Consider the following 19,304-nt stretch of genomic DNA (forward strand, 5'->3'; position numbering starts at 1 on the left):
TGCTTTGGGGGTGTTTTTCTGCTAAGGGGACAGGACAACTTCACCGCATCAAAGGGACGATGGACGGGGCCAAGTATCGTCAAATCTTGGTTGACAACCTCCTTCCCTCAGCCAGGGCATTGAAAATGGGTCGTGGATGGGTATTCCAGCATGACAATGACCCAAAACATACGGCCAAGGCAACAAAGGAGTGGCTCAAGAAGAAGCACATTAAGGTCCTGGAGTGGCCTAGCCAGTCTCCAGACCTTAATCCCATAGAAAATCTGTGGAGGGAGCTGAAGGTTTGAGTTGCCAAACGTCAGCCTCGAAACCTTAATGACTTGGAGAAGATCTGCAAAGAGGAGTGGGACAAAATCCCTCCTGAGATGTGTGCAAACCTGGTGGCCAACTACAAGAAACGTCTGACGTCTGTGATTGCCAACAAGGGTTTTGCCACCAAGTGCTAAGCCATGTTTTGCAGAGGGGTCAAATACTTATTTCCCTCATTAAAATGCAAATCAATTTATAACATTTTTGACATGCGTTTTTCTGGATTTTTTGTTGTTATTCTGTCTCTCGCTGTTCAAATAAACCTACCATTAAAATTATAGACTGATCATTTCTTTGTCAGTGGGCAAACGTACAGAATCAGCAGGGGATCAAATACTTTTTTCCCTCACTGTACAGTGGGTTCCAAAATTACTGCCACCCCTGACTGGCAATGCACAAACAATACTTAAACAAATATAAACAATATAATTATAGAGAAAAACTCAAAATAACAACATGTGAAAAATACTGTACTTTATTAATGTTTCAATGGAACCCAACAAAATCATTTATTGATTTAATTAAAAATCTATGTCCTCCAAATCAAAGTTTCACAATTAATGGCACCCTTAAATATTATTGTAAATAACATCTACCAACATTAAACCAGGAATTAAATTCCACTTATTTAAGTTTATTTAAGTGTTAAGGAACTATATTGAGCCATTACAATACTTCCTTTTTTAACTAGGGTATAAACATGAGGACAGGCATGCAATATCCCTTTGTCATCCAACATCATGAAGAAAAGAAAAGAACTGGCAGTTCAAAAGGGACAGATGGTCGTAGACCTTCATAAATCTGGTAATGGCTACAAGAAGATCCACAAACGGTTGAATATACCACTGAGCTCTGTCAGAGCGATTATTAAAACATTCAAAGATATGGAACAGTTGAAAACGTCACGGGTAGAGGACGTAAATGCATTTTGCCCCCCAGGATAGGGAGGAGGATGGTGAGAGAAGCAACAAAATCCCCAAGAATCACTGTGAAAGAATTGCAGGCCTTAGTGGCGTCTTGGGGTCGCCAGGTTTAAAAAAGCACCATCAGACGCCACCTCCACAACCACAGACTCTTTGGAAGGGTTGCCAGAAAAAAGCCCTTAATGACCCCAAGACACAGACGCAAGCGCTTGGAGTTTGCCAAACGTCATTTAAATTATGATTGGAAGAAGGTGCTCTGGTCAGATGAGACCAAAATTGAACGTTTTGGTCAGATACAGCATCGGCATGTTTGGCGTCGAAACAGAGATGCATACAAGGAGAGGCATCTCATACTCACGGTGAAATGTGGTGGGTCAGTGATGTTTTTGGGCTGTTTTAATTCCAGAGGTCCAGAGGCACTGGTTAAGATTGATGGCATAATGAATTCCACCAAGTACCAGGCAATTTTGGCTGACAGTCTGGTTGCCTCTGCCAGAAGGCTGGGACTTGGCCGTATGTGGACTTTCCAACAAGACAATAACCCAAAACATACCTCAAGATCCACACAGAAATGGTTCTGTGACAACAAAATCAATGTTCTGCCATGGCCATCTCAGTCGCCAGACCTCAATCCAATCGAAAACCTGTGGGCTGAGTTGAAGGAAGCAGTTGATAAGCGCAAACCCAAGAATGTGAAGGATCTTGAAAGGATCTGCATAGAGGAATGGTCCAAAATCCCTCCAAATGTGTTCCTTAACCTTGTCAAACATTACAGGAAAAGACCATGCTGTTATCCTTGCCAGAGGTGGTGGCACTAAGTGCTAAATAAGGAGTGCCAATAATTGTGAAACCTTGAGTTTGGTGAAATGTATTTTGTATTAAATAATTGTTTGATTTTGGTGGGTTTCATTGAAACATTAATAAAGTACAGTATTTCTCACATGTTGGTATTTTGAGTTTATCTCTATAATTATATTGTTTATATTATTTTAAGTATTGTTTGTGCATTGCCAGTCAGGGGTGCTAGTAATTTTGGAGCCCACTGTATGCTGAGCACTTGTTGGCTGCTTTTCCTTCACTCTGCAGTCCAACTGAGGTCGGGTGATTGTGGATGCCAGGTCATCTGATGCAGGACCATCACTCTTGGTCAAATAGCCCTTACACAGCCTGGAGGTGTGTTGGGTTGTTGCCCTGTTGAAAAACATATGATAGTCACTCTAAGCGCAAACCAAATGGGATGGCGTATCGCTGCAGAATGCTGTGTGCCTTGAATTCTAAATAAATCACTGACAGTGTCACCAGCAAAGCACCCCCACACCATCACACACCACCTCCATGCTTCACGGTGGGAACCACACACGCGGAGATCATCCGTTCACCTACCGTAAATTCCGGACTATAAGCCGCAACTTTTTTCCCAGGCTTTGAACCTCGCGGCTTAAACAATGACTCCGGCAATTTCTGAGGTTGGCAACTCTAATGAACTTATCCTCTGCAGCAGAGGTAACTCTTGGTCTTCCTTTCCTTTAGTGGTCCTCATGAGAGCCAGTTTCATCATAGCGCTTCATGGTTTTTTCGACTGCACTTGAAGAAACTTTCCAAGTTCTTGAAGTGTTCCACATTGACTGACCTTCATGTCTTAAAGCAATGATGGACTGTCGTTTTTCTTTGTTTATTTGAGCTGTTCTTTTACCAAATAGGGCTATCTTCAGTATACCAACCCTACCTTGTCATAACACAACTGATTGGCTCAAACGCATTAAGAAAGAAAGAAATTCCACAAATTAACTTTTAAAACAAGGCCCACCTGTTAATTGAAATACCTCATGGAGCTGTGACTACCTCATGAAGCTAGTTGAGAGAATGCCAAGAGTGTGCAAAGCTGTCAAGGCAAAGGGTGGCTACTTAGAAGAATCTCAAATATGACATATATTTTGATTTGTTTAACACTTTTTTGGTTACTACATGATTCCATATGTGTTATTTCATAGTTTTGATGTCTTCACTATTATTTTACAATTTAGAAAATAAAGAAAAACACTTGCGTGAGTAGGTGCGTCCAAACTTTTGACTGGTACTGTATTGTGTGTGTGTGTGTGTGTGTGTGTGTGTGTGTGTGTGTGTGTGTGTGTGTGTGTGTGTATATACACTGCTCAAAAAAATAAAGGGAACACTTAAACAACACAATGTAACTCCAAGTCAATCACACTTCTGTGAAATCAAACTGTCCACTTAGGAAGCAACACTGATTGACAATAAATTCCACATGCTGTTGTGCAAATGGAATAGACAACAGGTGGAAATTATAGGCAATTAGCAAGACACCCCCAATAAAGGAGTGGTTCTGCAGGTGGTGACCACAGACCACTTCTCAGTTCCTATGCTTCCTGGCTGATGTTTTGGTCACTTTTGAATGCTGGCGGTGCTTTCACTCTAGTGGTAGCATGAGATGGAGTCTACAACCCACACAAGTGGCTCAGGTAGTGCAGCTCATTCAGGATGGCACATCAATGCGAGCTGTGGCAAGAAGGTTTGCTGTGTCTGTCAGCGTAGTGTCCAGAGCATGGAGGCGCTACCAGGAGACAGGCCAGTACATCAGGAGACGTGGAGGAGGCCGTAGGAGGGCAACAACCCAGCAGCAGGACCGCTACCTCCGCCTTTGTGCAAGGAGGAGCAGGTGGAGCACTGCCAGAGCCCTGCAAAATGACCTCCAGCAGGCCACAAATGTGCATGTGTCTGCTCAAACGGTCAGAAACAGACTCCATGAGGGTGGTATGAGGGCCCGACGTCCACAGGTGGGGGTTGTGCTTACAGCCCAACACCGTGCAGGACGTTTGGCATTTGCCAGAGAACACCAAGATTGGCAAATTCGCCACTGGCGCCCTGTGCTCTTCACAGATGAAAGCAGGTTCACACTGAGCACATGTGACAGACGTGACAGAGTCTTGAGACGCCGTGGAGAACGTTCTGCTGCCTGCAACATCCTCCAGCATGAGGATGTGGGTCAGTCATGGTGTGGGGTGGCATTTCTTTGGGGGGCTGCACAGCCCTCCATGTGCTCGCCAGAGGTAGCCTGACTGCCGTTAGGTACCGAGATGAGATCCTCAGACCCCTTGTGAGACCATATGCTGGTGCGGTTGGCTCTGGGTTCCTCCTAATGCAAGACAATGCTAGACCTCATGTGGCTGGAGTGTGTCAGCAGTTCCTGCAAGAGGAAGGCATTGATGCTATGGACTGGCCCGCCCGTTCCCCAGACCTGAATCCAATTGAGCACATCTGGGACATCATGTCTCGCTCCATCCACCAACGCCACATTGCACCACAGACTGTCCAGGAGTTGGCGGAAGCTTTAGTCCAGGTCTGGGAGGAGATCCCTCAGGAGACCATCCGCCACCTCATCAGGAGCATGCCCAGGCGTTGTAGGGAGGTCATACAGGCACGTGGAGGCCACACACACTACTGAGCCTCATTTTGACTTGTTTTAAGGACATTACATCAAAGTTGGATCAGCCTGTAGTGTGGTTTTCCACTTTAATTTTGAGTGTGACTCCAAATCCAGACCTCCATGGGTTGATAAATTGGATTTCCATTGATTATTTTTGTGTTATTTTGTTGTCAGTACATTCAACTATGTAAAGAAAAAAGTATTTAATAAGATTATTTCATTCATTCAGATCTAGGATGTGTTATTTTAGTGTTCCCTTTATTTTTTTGAGCAGTGTATATATATATATATAATTTCCCCATTCCTAGACAGCGTGTGTGTTTTCCTGTGTGTGCTGGAGACTCCTGTGATGGGCAGGATGGGGTTGGGGGAGTGGATGTACAGCATCACCTGATGGGCAGGAATTTAAGCTGTGAGAGGAGGGCAATCTACTTATTTTACCCCCAATGCATCCAAGGTTTATTATGGTCCCTTGTAGTCAGTTTAATTGGTCTGCTCTAGTCTAGTGTACAGTGTGTTTGTTTTTTGTCAAATAACCACCATGGAAGCTTTTAACAGAAGTTTTACATCATTAGAAGGGTGAAAAGGGACTGTTTAGCTCAGATGGTGTAGCGCTGACTGGTTGACACTGGTTTACATGGCCTATTGCTGAGTTGGCTGGTTAACACTTGTTGGCTGATGTACATTGATCAGTCTACTGAGCATTGACACAGTAAGTGACCTGACGTTCACAATATGCTGCAATCACTGGTGGCTGCCTGTCATGCGAAGCCTCCAGTCCAGCCAGACATGCTCCTCAAGAAACAGGTCATTCCCCATGGAGGGGTCGTCTATACAGAGAGAAAAAAAGTCCTCCATCCATCAACAATACATAGACCTGACCTCACCGAGCCTCGCTGCCCCGACAAACGTCAATCCGATGTGCCCTCAGGCCTTTAATTAGCTGTCAATTAGTGCAAATTAATCAACTCCTCGCCTAGTTAAGCAATGCCGGCAGGCAGCTCCCAAACACGCCATTGTAGAGGAGCCATGAGAACTGGAGCTAGCAAACTCACTTTGCATCAGGGGGTCAACACGCCCTTGGCAGCGCTTTGGGGAAAGAAAAAAAGCAGAACCTCTTGCAGTGTTTTAGTTTTCCCTTGACTCGACACAAGATGTGTTCTGTCATCAGGACAGGCTCATTGTTTCAACACAGAGCTATAGAGTTAGGAGCCGGGCTTGATTCAGAACTATAACAGCTGAATCACAAAATGTGTTGGATTTACCTGCTGGCAAAGTCTGATCAGAGTTGAAAAATGCTGCTTCTCATTTGTTATATCTGCACAGTATAGGGCGAATGCAGATGTATGGCTGTGTGAGCATCAGTAATCCTTCATTTTGATTGCATAGCATGAAATATCAAGTTCAAGCAATCTGCAGGGGCTGTGCGAATGCATAGTTATGTTACTTATACAGCCCATCACATAGCCCATTATCTAGTGACCTTCCTGTGGACTGAAAGTTCTTTACCTATTCATTATACATAGACGTCAAGCTTTTCCCATCAAAATGACTGCAGACTGAAGACTCCATTCATATTCATTCAAAGGGGGAGGTTTTTGTTTGCGACATTAAGATATCTGGTGAAATGGAAAGTGACACAGTTAAACATCCTCTGGTTTGATCTCTCGTCTATGAAGGTCAAGAAGTTTACTTCAGATGACCTCAGTTTGTCTAACACACTAGATAGCCATTCCAAATATGACTATGTAATAATGTGCTTTAAAGTTGAAGCACACATTTGTTTATTTCTTCTCCATTTCAGCCTCCTTTCGTCGAGTTGAAATCTTAACCTATATTTGTTTCTCATTTGAGGGCAATCTGGTTTACACAACATGACAACTCTCCCACAGTAAGATGGAAACAGAGGGAAAGGGGGAACAGAACAGATAAACACATTTTTGCAACAGCTGTTTGCCTTTTAATCTGCAGCCCTCAGATCTTGTGGTCTTTGATGAGCAACCAAATACACGAATGACTGAACTAAATCTTCCCTTAATCTAGAGCCCTATTAGACTGTCCTCTCCTCTGCATGTAAATCAGGGTGGAGTCATTTTCATATGGAGATGGATTATTAAAAGCCATACTGAGGAAGAGGGTCTCTTGCAACAATAAACAACAAAGCCGTGAGAGATTGCAACAGAAGTGGAGTGAGGGCAGGAACCCGCGGTGTAATTGACAGGTCATCCTGACTCACGGTTCCATGTGAATAGATGGGCTCATCTCCACTGGCTGATGCGTCATTAGCATATCCTGATAACATTGATTTCTTCATTACCCGTAATGAAATTTCCACTTAATAGCCTCCTAATTAGTTTCAACTGGTGATCGAGTAATTGTAGCGGTAATGTTTTTCTCCCTCTTAATCAGTGGCTCAATTTGAACTGTTTGATGTAGTTTACAATATTTATTTTGTTTTAGCATCCATGTCTCATTCACCCCATTGACTAGATCAGATATGGACATAATCACACATTTCAAGAACAAAATACAATTTAGCCTACCAGAATAACCATTTTACCAAACGTTTCCTTTTTGACACAAATTGCCAATGCCGTAATGGCTATTTACAGTGCCTTCAAAAAGTATTCACACCCCTTGACTTTTTCCACATTTTGTTGTGTTACGGCCTGAATTTAAAATGGATTAAATTGAGATTTTGTTTGTCATTAGCCAACATACAATACCCCATAATGTCAAAGTGGAATTATGTTTTTAGAAATTTGTAAAAATGTATTAAAAATGAAAGCTGAAATGTCTTGAGTGAATAAGTATTCAACCCCTTTGTTATGTCAAGCCTAAATAAATTGAGGAGTAAAAATGTGCTTAACAGGTCACATAAAAGTTGCATGGACTCACTCTGTGTGCAGTAATAGTGTTTAACATGATTTTTGAATGACTACCTCATCTCTGTACCCCACACACAATTATCTCCCTCAGTCGAGCAGTGAATTTCAAACATATTCAACCACAAAGACCAGGAAGGATTTCCAGAGCCTCGCAAAGAAGGGCACCTATTGGTAGATGGGTAAAAATAAAAATGCAGACATTGGATATCCGTTTAAGCCTAGTGAAGTTATTAATGACACTTTGGATGGTGTACCAATACACCCAGTCACTAAAAAGATACAGGCGTCCTTCCTAACTCAGTTGCTGGAGAGGAAGGAAACCGCTCAGGGATTTCACCATGAGGGCAATGGTGACTTTAAAACAGTTACAGAGTTTAATGGCTGTGATAGGAGAAAACTGAGGATGGATCAACAACATTGTAGTTACTCCAAAATACTAACCTAACTGACAAAGGGAAAAAAGGAAGCCTGTACAGAATAAAAATGTTCCAATACATGCATACCTGTTTGCAACAAGGCACTGAAGTAATACAGCAAATCCAACACAACACATTACTGAGTACCATTCTCCATATTTTCAAGCATAGTGGTGGCTACATCATGTTATGGGTATGCTTGTATTCGGGATACAAAAGAAAGAAAAGGGAGCTAAGCTCAGGCAAAATCCTAGAGGAAAACCTGGTTCAGTCTGCTTTCCACCAGACACTGGGAGATTAATTCACCTTTCAGCAGGACAATAACCTAAAACACAAGGCCAAATCTACAATGGCATTGCTTACCAAGAACAGTTTTCATTTAAATCTACTTGAAAATCTATGGCAAAACCTGAAAATGGTTGCCTAGCAATTTTTTTTATTTTTACTATTTAACTAGGCAAGTCAGTTAATAACACATTCTTATTTACAATGACGGCCTGGGTTAACTGCCTTGTTCAGGGGCAGAACGACAGATTTTTACCTTGTCAGCTCAGGGATTCGATCTAGCAACCTTTTGGGAACTGGCCCAATGTGATATTTCTGTATTTCGTTTTCGATACATTTACAAAACTGTCTAAAAATATGTTTTCACTTTGTCATTATGGGGTATTGTGTCACGTCCTGGCCAGTATATAAGGTTAATTGTTTTGTAGTTTGGTCAGGGCGTGACAGAGGGTATTTGTTTTATGTGGTTCAGGGTGGTGTGTTTTGTTAAAAGGGTGTTTGTTTTAGTAATTCCGGGTGTTGGTTTATGTTTAGGTATTTCTATGGGGAGTCTAGTGAATGTATGTCTATGTTTGGTTAATTGGGGTTGGGACTCTCAGTTGAAGGCAGGTGTTGTCTATCTGCCTTTGATTGAGAGTCTCATATAGTAGGGTGTGTTTGTGTTTGGGATTTGTGGGTGATTGTTCTGTGTTCAGCCCTAGGCTTTGCCAGACTGTTTTGTTGTTCGTTCGTTTTCGTGTTTTGTTTGTTTTGGAGTGTTCATTTTTTGTAGTTAATAAAAGTCGAAATGAGCATACACGTACCTGCTGCATTTTGGTCCTCATTCACCGACGACAACCGTGACATATTGTGTGTAGATGGGTGAAAAAATATATATTTCATACATTTTTAATTCCGTCTGTTACACAACAAAATGTGGCATAAATCAAGGGGTATGAATACTTTCCGAAGGCACTTAACCCCATTTCGATGGGGTTATCTTCAAACGTGTAAATGATATATTGTATGAACCGCTCTGTAGCCATGGATCGGTCGGTTTTAGCCTGACGTAAATCAGAGAGCCTGAAGGCTAATGGTATGAGGTGTCTTGTTTATACATCTGATAACCCACACCTGGTTCCAACTGGATTATGTCTATATCAGTAGTCATGGCTGGACATCATCCGTACATTTCACATTCACAACAACAACAAGTTCCCATCGAATCAGTATGTGTCATTTCTTGTGGAATAACTAAGTAGGTATAATAATAGGCCATTATTGTGTTTCTGGGGCACCTAACGCGTTTCTTCTCTACTTTATACCAGGACATTTATTCATCTATTACCACGTGGCACTTAGATAAGATCGGAGTTAGCTTTGTCCCCCTCAGATAGTTTCAGCTCATTTCCATAAATGATCTGGGTGTAATTATCTGTCCAGATGTCCAAATTGTCCCACACACAACTCCAAACGCATCCAAACCCTATGCGGAAAACAATGGTTGTATGACTTATTTGACCCATTAGTAGGCCTAATCGTAAACCTGCTCACAACAGGGGAATTTATATGTAGTATTGACAAAAGAATGCTGCCATAAACAAGCATTTAGCTACACCAAGAGCATTTCGCTACACCCGCAATAACATCTTCTAAATATGTGTATGTGACCAATAAAATGTCATTATATTCGAAACTAACTAAGTAGGTCACTTTGTGAATTGAACCAAATGAAGTATACTATTCGTCTCAAATGAAACGACTTATTCTGTGGAAACGACCTCTGAGATATAGGATAACGAATGATATTGCAAGGAGAAAGGGTGGGTATCTAATCTAATGTATTGTTGGAACAATTATACGAATAATGCCAATTTAATTTATATAAAATCTATGTTTTTCAAATAGCCTAAATAGTCGAAATAGATTTTGACGTTAAAATAGGCCTGCCTACATGTTCTCTCCAAATATTTAACATAAACTGCCTTTATTCTAACAAAGCGAATTGTGCATATTAAAATCTGCGAGGCCTCCACACAGAGTTAAATTGCGTTGGATTGCACCGGGGATTAAATGTGAATTGAAAAGAAAAGCAATTAGCAAGACAAATAAAGAAATATATGTAACACATTAAACATCCGATCAAATTGTGACATTTTTGATAATGATAATCATCTTTATTAATTTGATTGCGCTTTATGAACATGCGTGCACGCATGCTTAGCATGCTCCCCATGCATCAGTAACTTATTGGCTTTAAGAGGTTTAATAAAACTCGGACTATCCTTTTCTAAACGATTGAAAGTGAAACAGTAGGCTAATGTTACTGTTGTTTGTAAAGTTAATTAGACACCATGTTGTTTAATAAATAGCTTCTAATAGGCCGAAGCGTTGGTTGCCCAGATTGTTTCCTAATTTTCCATTTCTCATGTGAAATAAATATCTCCATAATCTGTTATGTACTGCCGCTGCTGTGAAATAGCAGTCTGCAGCGAGACAGAGATGTGGGTTCGCGTCCAGCTGTCGTTTTGGAGAGGCTTTGATTTCTGTGTGGTTTCCTCTGTAGCATCTGGAGATCAATTATCCGTTCATGTGAGGTAACGGATGGACATGGAGATCATAGAAGATAGAAATAGCACTAGAAGCTGGTCTGAAATATATTCAATGAAGAGGCTAATAGCCTAAACACGGACTAACATGCATTTTAATTTTATGAAATCGGTAACTTAATCCAGATCCCAGGTCGATTCAATCCCCCTCAAATAATTGTAATCCTGCATGAAACGTATAATGTCGAGATCACGTTTAAATACCAGAATAATTGTCATATTCTATATACAGTATAAACGGTCACACATATCAATGAAAAACATAGCAAACGGCGTGTGGTTATATATTTTTCTCAGTACATTGGATGGATAGCATAGCTTCGTATTAGCCTACATTCTTCAACTCAGTCCACCTGTTTCATCTTCTTTATCCGCGGGCGTTTTGGGTTATCCTGACACTCTGGTTTGTGTAGCCTACCTATAGCCTTATAATATATCAGTTATTTGGGAATAAACCGTTTCCAAAGGCGCGTAATAATGCCTGGTGCGCAGGAATCCGGAAAATTCCCTCGTAGCTGATTGGCTGCTGGACTCTGACTCTTGTTGGGATGGACCTGTTGGATAAAAGGACCATTTTAGAGAGTCTCGAGTGAGACATCGTGGCTAGTGCACTGGGGACCGACCTGTGAGCTGATACAAATAGGGAATAGGCCAACTATCGAAGACACCATGACAGGTAAACAAGGAGCTGCGGTGCTATCGGAAACGTTGAATATATCCAAAACATCCTCTATCGGTGCTAACGGAGGGAATAACAGCCTGCACCAACAATCTAAGAACAGCGCCACGCACCCTCCCAGATGCACGGGATTCGGGATACAGGAGATTTTAGGGCTGAATAAAGAGCCTTCGGCGGCCCCGAGGAGCGCCTTGCAGTCGCTGCCAGCTGGGGCGCACCTGCTTGCCGCCAGGTCAATGCTTGGCCCCGCTGGTGTAGGAGTTGGGATGGGATTAATCGGGCCTGGAGGGATTCCGTCATTCTACAGGCAACCAGCGTTTTTGGAGGTCCTGCAGGATGCGCAGAACGTTCACTTGCAAACCCACAACAGAACTGTGGGACATCTGGACCACAGCCAGTCCGCCAGTTCAGGTAGGAATTGCAGTCGTCATTACATTAAAGACTTAAAATATACAGTTGTATTATTAGTAGTAGTAATAGTAGTACTATTATTAGTAGTTAGCCTATTATTCTTATTATTATTAATAGTAGTAGTAGTAGTAGTAGTAAGCTAGTATTAGTATTCATATTATTATTAGGCTGAACTTTAAAAGCACAATAGGCAACTTATAATATAAAATTATACTAACAATAATAGAAATAGGCTACTTATGTCAGTATTATAACAAGAACAGAATATAATGATAACATCTGTGTTAGACGTTGTTTCTTAGTCTACTCAATTTTAACACTACAATTGTGATAACATATTGAATATGTCTAATTCCTCAAACGAGTCATTCATGTTATTGCCACGTTTTCTAATATTCACAGACTCAGAAGATGTGTCATCAAGTGAACGAAAACTCTCAAAGAACTCATTAAGCCAGAGCAAGAAACGGAAGAAAAGACGGCACCGGTAGGTGTTGCATTCCAACACATGATAGGCCTTTTATTGTTTATCATAACGCTGTAGCCTAATAGCTTCAAATTCTGAAGCGCACGTTTCAACATTTTTTGGTTTGGCCTAACGATACTCGTTTTTTGTTTAGGGCTTTTGAACTGTCTTAATTCAAGAACAACTATTTGGGATTTTGTGAAGGCTATTGTAACAAGATTGAAAAATTAGAAAATGTATTGAAGAATTGAAAAAGTAGCCCATGCTAATTACTGAGCTGACAAACAGCTTGTCCTTTTCCATTATTAATAACCTTGTAACAAATATGGAATTACATTTAATAGGGTCTAGGCCTATATGTTACAAAGTTAATACAAATTATTTTTATGCAATTAGGCTTACAACGCATTTCCTTATTTAATGGTCTTTGGATTCCATTTTTCCATATAGCAAATTAATGATTTAGGCCTACAAGTGTGAATTTACAGGCTAGCCTACTCTAACAATTCCGTATTATTTCATACATTTTTGTTAATTCATTTTGATGTACATTTGTTTTGGGGTGTGAAAGCATTAGCGTTTTGTTGCGAATCAGCCGCGGTAAATGCATCATTAATGGGCCTGTTTTGAATATAGACTTTTTACAATCGAGTGTATAGGCCTAATAGTACACCATATGGATATAGCCTACCTTTTACTTATTAAAACGTTTCATAACGATATAGGCTTAGTCTGTGAAGACGTTATACTTCTTTATGAGGGGGATGAGACATTGAAATGGAAATAGATCATTTCCTTTTTCCCCAGCATAAAGAAAGAAAAGGGATTAGTGCCTGTTTTGCTCATCTTTTTAAAATGTATCCACTTATTTATACTCACTTACCGAGTGCATGAAAATGATGCAATTTCCCTACACGTTGCTTTCTGGCTTACATGCATTGGCTACTGAATACTTTTTATTGTAATGAAATACTATGATCGGCAGCTCCTTTTGGATGGCATGTGGACGAGAGGGTCGCTGCATTGAGTTAGGCCTACTCTATTTCTAAAATGCACCATTGTTTTGCATGTACCTAAGATTAAATGCATACCACCAAAACCTTTGTATATATAAGATGTACGGCATGCATTGGGCCACCGTGCAAATGAAGGTGTGCATTTGTACAGCTGATCTGTTTAAATGAAATAATAGCCAACCGAGCTTGCCTATTTATTTGCATTGCGACCATTTTTCAATGTGGACAATTTACATATTTCATATTTCTTCAGAACCATATTCACATCTTACCAGCTCGAGGAGTTGGAGAAGGCCTTTAATGAAGCTCACTACCCAGATGTGTATGCAAGAGAGATGCTGGCTATGAAAACAGAGCTTCCTGAGGACAGAATACAGGTATGACAGCAGGCTGTTGATGTTGGCAGTTTCTAATTGTATATCATGTCAGAGGAAATGTATTTTTTCACTTGATTTCTTCCTCCCCAACACAAATGCATTCAATTTATTAGCATGAACTAAAATTGCATTTAAATGTCTCAGAACAGCATTATTCATGTTTATAGCCTATAATTTGTATTTATCTACTGGATAAAATGACTGGAATATTATGTCAGATGTAGTTTTTTTTACATACTCAGTGTCCTTGCAAACAAACTCAAACTGGAATATTGTTACTCTGCAAAATATTTAATACAGGAGAACTTGTGCTAATTGTAAAACATCTTTCTCCAATTAAATGTGATTAACAGTGAATAATTCTTCTTCTTTTTAATATAGGTTCTGCATTTATCTTAGAGCAAGCACTATTAAGCACTATTGGTATCTGTCACTGGATACATTGCGACTGTGATCTGCTTTTGATATTGGCATTGTTAGCATTATTCTCTTGGAAATAATCATAATTAAATTTACATGATAATGGTTGTAGTTTTGCTAACAAATTAATGATCAGTTGGGCCTTAAAGGCCCGATGCAGCTGTTTTTATATCAATATCAAATCATTTCTGGCTAACAATTAAGTACCTTACTTAAATAGATTACCATTAAAATGGGCAAAAGTAGCTATTTAGCAAAAAACTATTTCTCAAGCAAAAATTTGTCTAGGACTGTCTGGGAGTGGTCTGAGGGAGGAGGGGAAAACTAGCTGTTCTTAGCAGAGGTTTGGAACTCTCTTTGTTATTGGTCTATTAACCAATTTACCACATGGTGATGTCACCATGGAAAGCCAAAACTCCTGTGGAATATCATATCATTCCTTTATGGGCAGAAGGTGGTTTTGGGGTCCATGGACAGAGTAATGGAGGAAATGAAAAGGCATCAAACACATGGTATTTGATACCATTCCACTGATTCCGCCCCAGTCATTACCACGACCCCGTTCTCACCAATCAAGGTGCTACCAACCTCCTGTGCTGCTGGTGATGTCATCACACCAAACAGGCTGAAATTTCAGGCAGTCTTGTCAAACAGCTCTTACACTAAAAGGGCATTACCATCAATTTCACAGCATTATTCCAACCTCATAATATACAGGTAACTGCCAAAATAAAAGACACACTTGAGTAAATGAGGGATTCAAAGTATAGCAGGGGCTTCCACACAGGTGTGGTTCCTAAGTTAATTAAGCAATTAAAACATCCCATCATGCATAGGGTGATGTATAAAAATGCCCAGTTGCCCATTATGTTGGCTACCATGGCTAGAATAAGAGATCTCAGTGACTTTCAAAGAGGGATTTCATAGGAACATAGGGGGTTTAAAGTGTGTGTCTCAGTCACCAGATCTCAACCCAATTGAACCCTAAAAGGAGATTCTGGAGCGGGGCATGAGACAGCGTTTTCCACCACCATCAACAAAACACCAAATTATGGAATTTATCGTGGAAGAATGGTATTTTATCCTTCCAATAGAGTGCCAGAACCTTGTAGAATATATGCTAAGACGCATCAAAGCTGTCCTGACGCCTCTGGCGGCTTGTGTCGGCCCAACGCCCTATTAAGATATTTATATTGGTGTTTCCTTTATTTTTTCAGTTACCTGTATATAAAACATAGGAAAATCAAGGTTTTGACTGCACTGGGCCTTTACGTTGAAATAGGCTTGTCTCAACATTTTTGGCTTTAGCCGTGGGATTTAAATAGCCTTGATCCAGACTATAAAGCAGGTATTAAAAAAACAATGAATTGTCTAGAAAATGAAATGTGGAGTGATCTAGGCCTAGCCTACTCTGCACTTGACGAACTAGTTAACCACATAATGTTTTACGGAGGATGCAAGTGAGCCCACGTAAATCGATCAGAGATGTCAAAGACACCTCTAGCAGCATCCTCGCCAGAGCAGATCATCTCTCATCAGGCGCAGTTGGATGTGAAACAATTTGTTCTCGGAGAGGAGCACTAACGACCTAATCATGCTATCAAGGCGGAAGAAGATTGCGGTGTGACCTGGACCATCCATCTGCCCCAGCGCCTTTTAATTTCCTTCTCATTAAGGCTCTTCGCCGCGAATAAATAATAAGGAAATAAATAAATAAACGTAGGCTATTCCTATCCTAAATAAAATTAACACCCAATTTTCTCATAGATTGTAATTAGTTAAATCAGACGAGCTTGCCTTGTTCCAGGGGGAGGCTGGCTCGAGACACTGGGAGTTCAGACGAAATAACTACATTGAATTTATTAGCACGGGTCAATAGCGCCGTTCCCCCGAGTCCCGCTCGTTTAATTTCCCGTGATATTTGCCCGCCTGTCCACCATCGATTGGGCTTGAAATTAACTTATTTTTCAATCAGCCTCGGCGTGCCCTAGGGGTCGCTTCTGCTCGCAGCTTCCCCCTCGGCTTCCTTTGAGGGCCAGAGAAACAATTTCTCATAAAAAAGCATCTTGTATGAAATAAGGGCTATCATCAGAATTACCAGAAAAAGGTTCTAAATGGTTTTGATCATTTTCAATTTAATGTCTGGTCCCCCTCCACAGTCGAGACATCTCTGTGCTTGCCCCTCTTATTTCTTTGCACTCCACATACAGCCATCAGACGTGGCCAAGGCTGTTTAACAGCTCTGTGTTGTGCTATGAAATCAATTTGGCCTCTCACTGAGCTGACAGATAGCCTGGGGGCCCCAACCAGTAGTCATGGTTGGGCAAGTGAAGTATCTTAATGTTTTAGTCACTATCCATCGACACTACCTCAGGCTGGGGGGAGATAGGGACTGACAGAAGGCAGAGATCATTCAGAGACCACCAGCAGCCTGTTTGGGAAATCAATGTGCTGAATCAAATCACATCAGTTTTATCTTATATCATCACACATTACATAAGAGATCTAACTGATATCTCAAAACAACACAACACTGAAGTGAATGTAAACTGGAATAATAGTGAGAGAAACAAGACCAGATTAAGTTATGTAGTTTTCATAAATAAAATAAAATAATTGGCATAAAGGGCCATTAGGTCTGCCAAAGATTGGGATGGATTTTTCACAGGGTGGACAACTGTGTCACAATGTGATGCCAGTGCTAGAGCCAGTTAAGGTGGCGGTGTCTGTCAGTTAGTAGACTCATTGATGCTGCTAGTGTCAGTGTGTCTGAATATTGCCAGTTTCAGTGTTGGTCAGTGGTACTGAATAATTCCTCCTGGGTTACAGGTCTGGTTCCAGAACCGCAGGGCCAAATGGAGGAAGAGGGAGAAGTGCTGGGGTCGCAGCAGTGTGATGGCAGAGTATGGGCTGTATGGCGCCATGGTCCGTCACTCCATCCCCCTACCGGATTCCATCCTCAAGTCTGCCAAGGATGGCATCATGGACTCCTGTGCCCCATGGCTGCTTGGTATGAGACTAATGTTTTATCTACAGCAGGTTTCACCCTCCATGCTTACTCTCAGATATTTTCCACATTTTACTTTCCTAATTGTGATTTTGGGTTGTGTTCCTCGTCATTCGGGGAAGAGGCCAAACACACTATTTCATACTTGATTTCATCTTTTCATCAAATGAAATGATCAAGATATCATAATTTACATATCGCTTAGTGGGAGAAAAAAACTATTCAGCAAATATTTACTATCAGTTTACACTTATTATGAATCCTCAATTTGAAGATCATATTCCTATAGCTAAATCAGAACTATTTCTTTGCTTACTATTTTCAGTTCAAGATGGCTTTCCAATCAGCAGACGCTTTTCTAAATCCGAATACCCACAATTCTTTACAGGGATGCACAAAAAGTCCATGGAGACCACGGTCGTCCAGCCAAAAGAGAAGTCCAATGTTCCCCAGCAGCCAGCCATTCAGAGGGCTGAAGAGTGCGACGTGGAGGAGAAGAGGGCAGAGGGCAAGTCACCCATCTCCAAAGAGGAACTGAGGGAGAACAGCATCGCAGCACTCAGGGCAAAAGCACAGGAGCACAGTGCCAAGGTGCTTGGGACTGTTACATGTGAGAGACCAGAGAGCAAAGTGGAGAGACAGGCGACAGAGGAAAAATCTAGTGGCCCTTTGAGTCCAGTGGAAGAGCCCAAGAGTCCATAGACCCTCAATTTGTACAGACTTTGCAGTGCCCTTGACTGTGCTCTAAACATCTGTATGGACTCAACTAGATTGATCAGTATTACAGTGTTCTCTGAGAGGTTTTTACATGTTGAACATCCTAAATCTCTATTATACTGTTTAAAAATGACCTGCTTTATACTGGTCTTCCTATTGGAAAGATTAAATATCTACATTTGTATTTTATTGACTAAGAAAAACCCCAATGCACTTTCTGTCTTTCTTACTCACTGACATTCATACAAATATTGATGCTTACATGCTGTTGAAAATGGTTTAATATGGGGTTAGCAGTCCATACAGATGTATATTGCTGACAACCCCTATAACTAGAAGATACCCACTTTACACATTTCTATCATTGAATATTCTTAAACTACTAATTCAGTGTGCAAAGTGCATATTTGTGTTTGTTTTAAGGAACCAATTAGGACATTTGTTGATATATAAGTTTGTTGATATTTAAGTAGCCAATCTCTGAAACTATACTGTACTCTATATTGAATTCACAGCATCCATAGTGTTGATGCTGAGTGTGTTTCTTGTCTAGTCGCTCCACTGAAGCGACTATACATATGTGGGATGATGTACGAAAGGGAAAACATTATTCCACTAATTTGGAACACGCAATAATTAAAACGTTGTCTTACGTTGTTCTTATGCTGTATATAATGGAGATAAAGACGGCTCACAAAGGCACTGTTAAAATATACTTTCATGTAGTCTTTAAATGTTTGTGTTTTTGTTTCACAGTCTGTATAGTATGCAATACAAAGTATTAAACCATTTTTTATGAGGTCTGCTGTTACATTATTTTATGTATTACCTCATCACAAAGCCAAGTGGCCAGGTGAACCTGCACGAGAGAAGCTGTAGGTCTATAATTATTGATATTCTTCACTACCTGGGCTTACTTATGTTATTTACATCTTCAGTAAGCTGCAAGAAGTAAGTCCTGGACTGCTGTACCAGACAAAGGATGCTCTAAAATCCACCAGAGTTGTCCTTGTTGTCATTCCCTGTGCATGATGCTCCGTTGGTCATGCTCATTAGAAGGTGGCTAGCTGGTCCTATAACTGAACGCTCTGCCTGTTCCCAGGGCAGCCAAGTGTAGCACTGTGTTCTGTCTGCAATCTGTTGCAGTTGAGAGGCTTCAATCTCTCAAATTAAACTATGGGGCCGATGCATGAGGACCATATGGGAGAGCCAGTGAAACAGCCCAGATGAGATGCTCTCAGCCTGTATTAAAGGCACCTGCTCTGATACTTACCAAGAACCTTATCAGGCTCTAGTAATGTTTTTTATTCCTTCCTTTCAGATGTTTAGATCACATATCCATCCCAGCTTTTTTATG

General features: G+C 40.9%; 1 protein-coding gene across 2 annotated transcripts; it reads left to right on the forward strand.

The window, feature by feature from the left end:
* The first annotated feature begins 11,339 nt into the window (after positions 1-11,339).
* On the forward strand, positions 11,340-18,748 carry LOC115172630 (visual system homeobox 2). 2 transcript variants are annotated; one of them, XM_029730261.1, is made up of 5 exons: positions 11,340-11,944; positions 12,347-12,431; positions 13,680-13,803; positions 17,053-17,233; positions 17,556-18,748. In XM_029730261.1, the coding sequence occupies exons 1-5, from the start codon at positions 11,524-11,526 to the stop codon at positions 17,930-17,932; spliced, it is 1,188 nt and encodes a 395-aa protein (XP_029586121.1). In that variant the 5' UTR covers positions 11,340-11,523; the 3' UTR covers positions 17,933-18,748. The 2 variants fall into 2 exon arrangements, with proteins under 2 accessions (XP_029586121.1, XP_029586122.1); XM_029730262.1 differs by having other exon boundaries at positions 17,619-18,748.
* Positions 18,749-19,304: the final 556 nt, after the last annotated feature.

The sequence above is a fragment of the Salmo trutta genome, chromosome 33 (genome assembly GCF_901001165.1).
Source record: "Salmo trutta chromosome 33, fSalTru1.1, whole genome shotgun sequence".
In the NCBI taxonomy this organism is placed as follows: Eukaryota; Metazoa; Chordata; class Actinopteri; order Salmoniformes; family Salmonidae; genus Salmo; species Salmo trutta.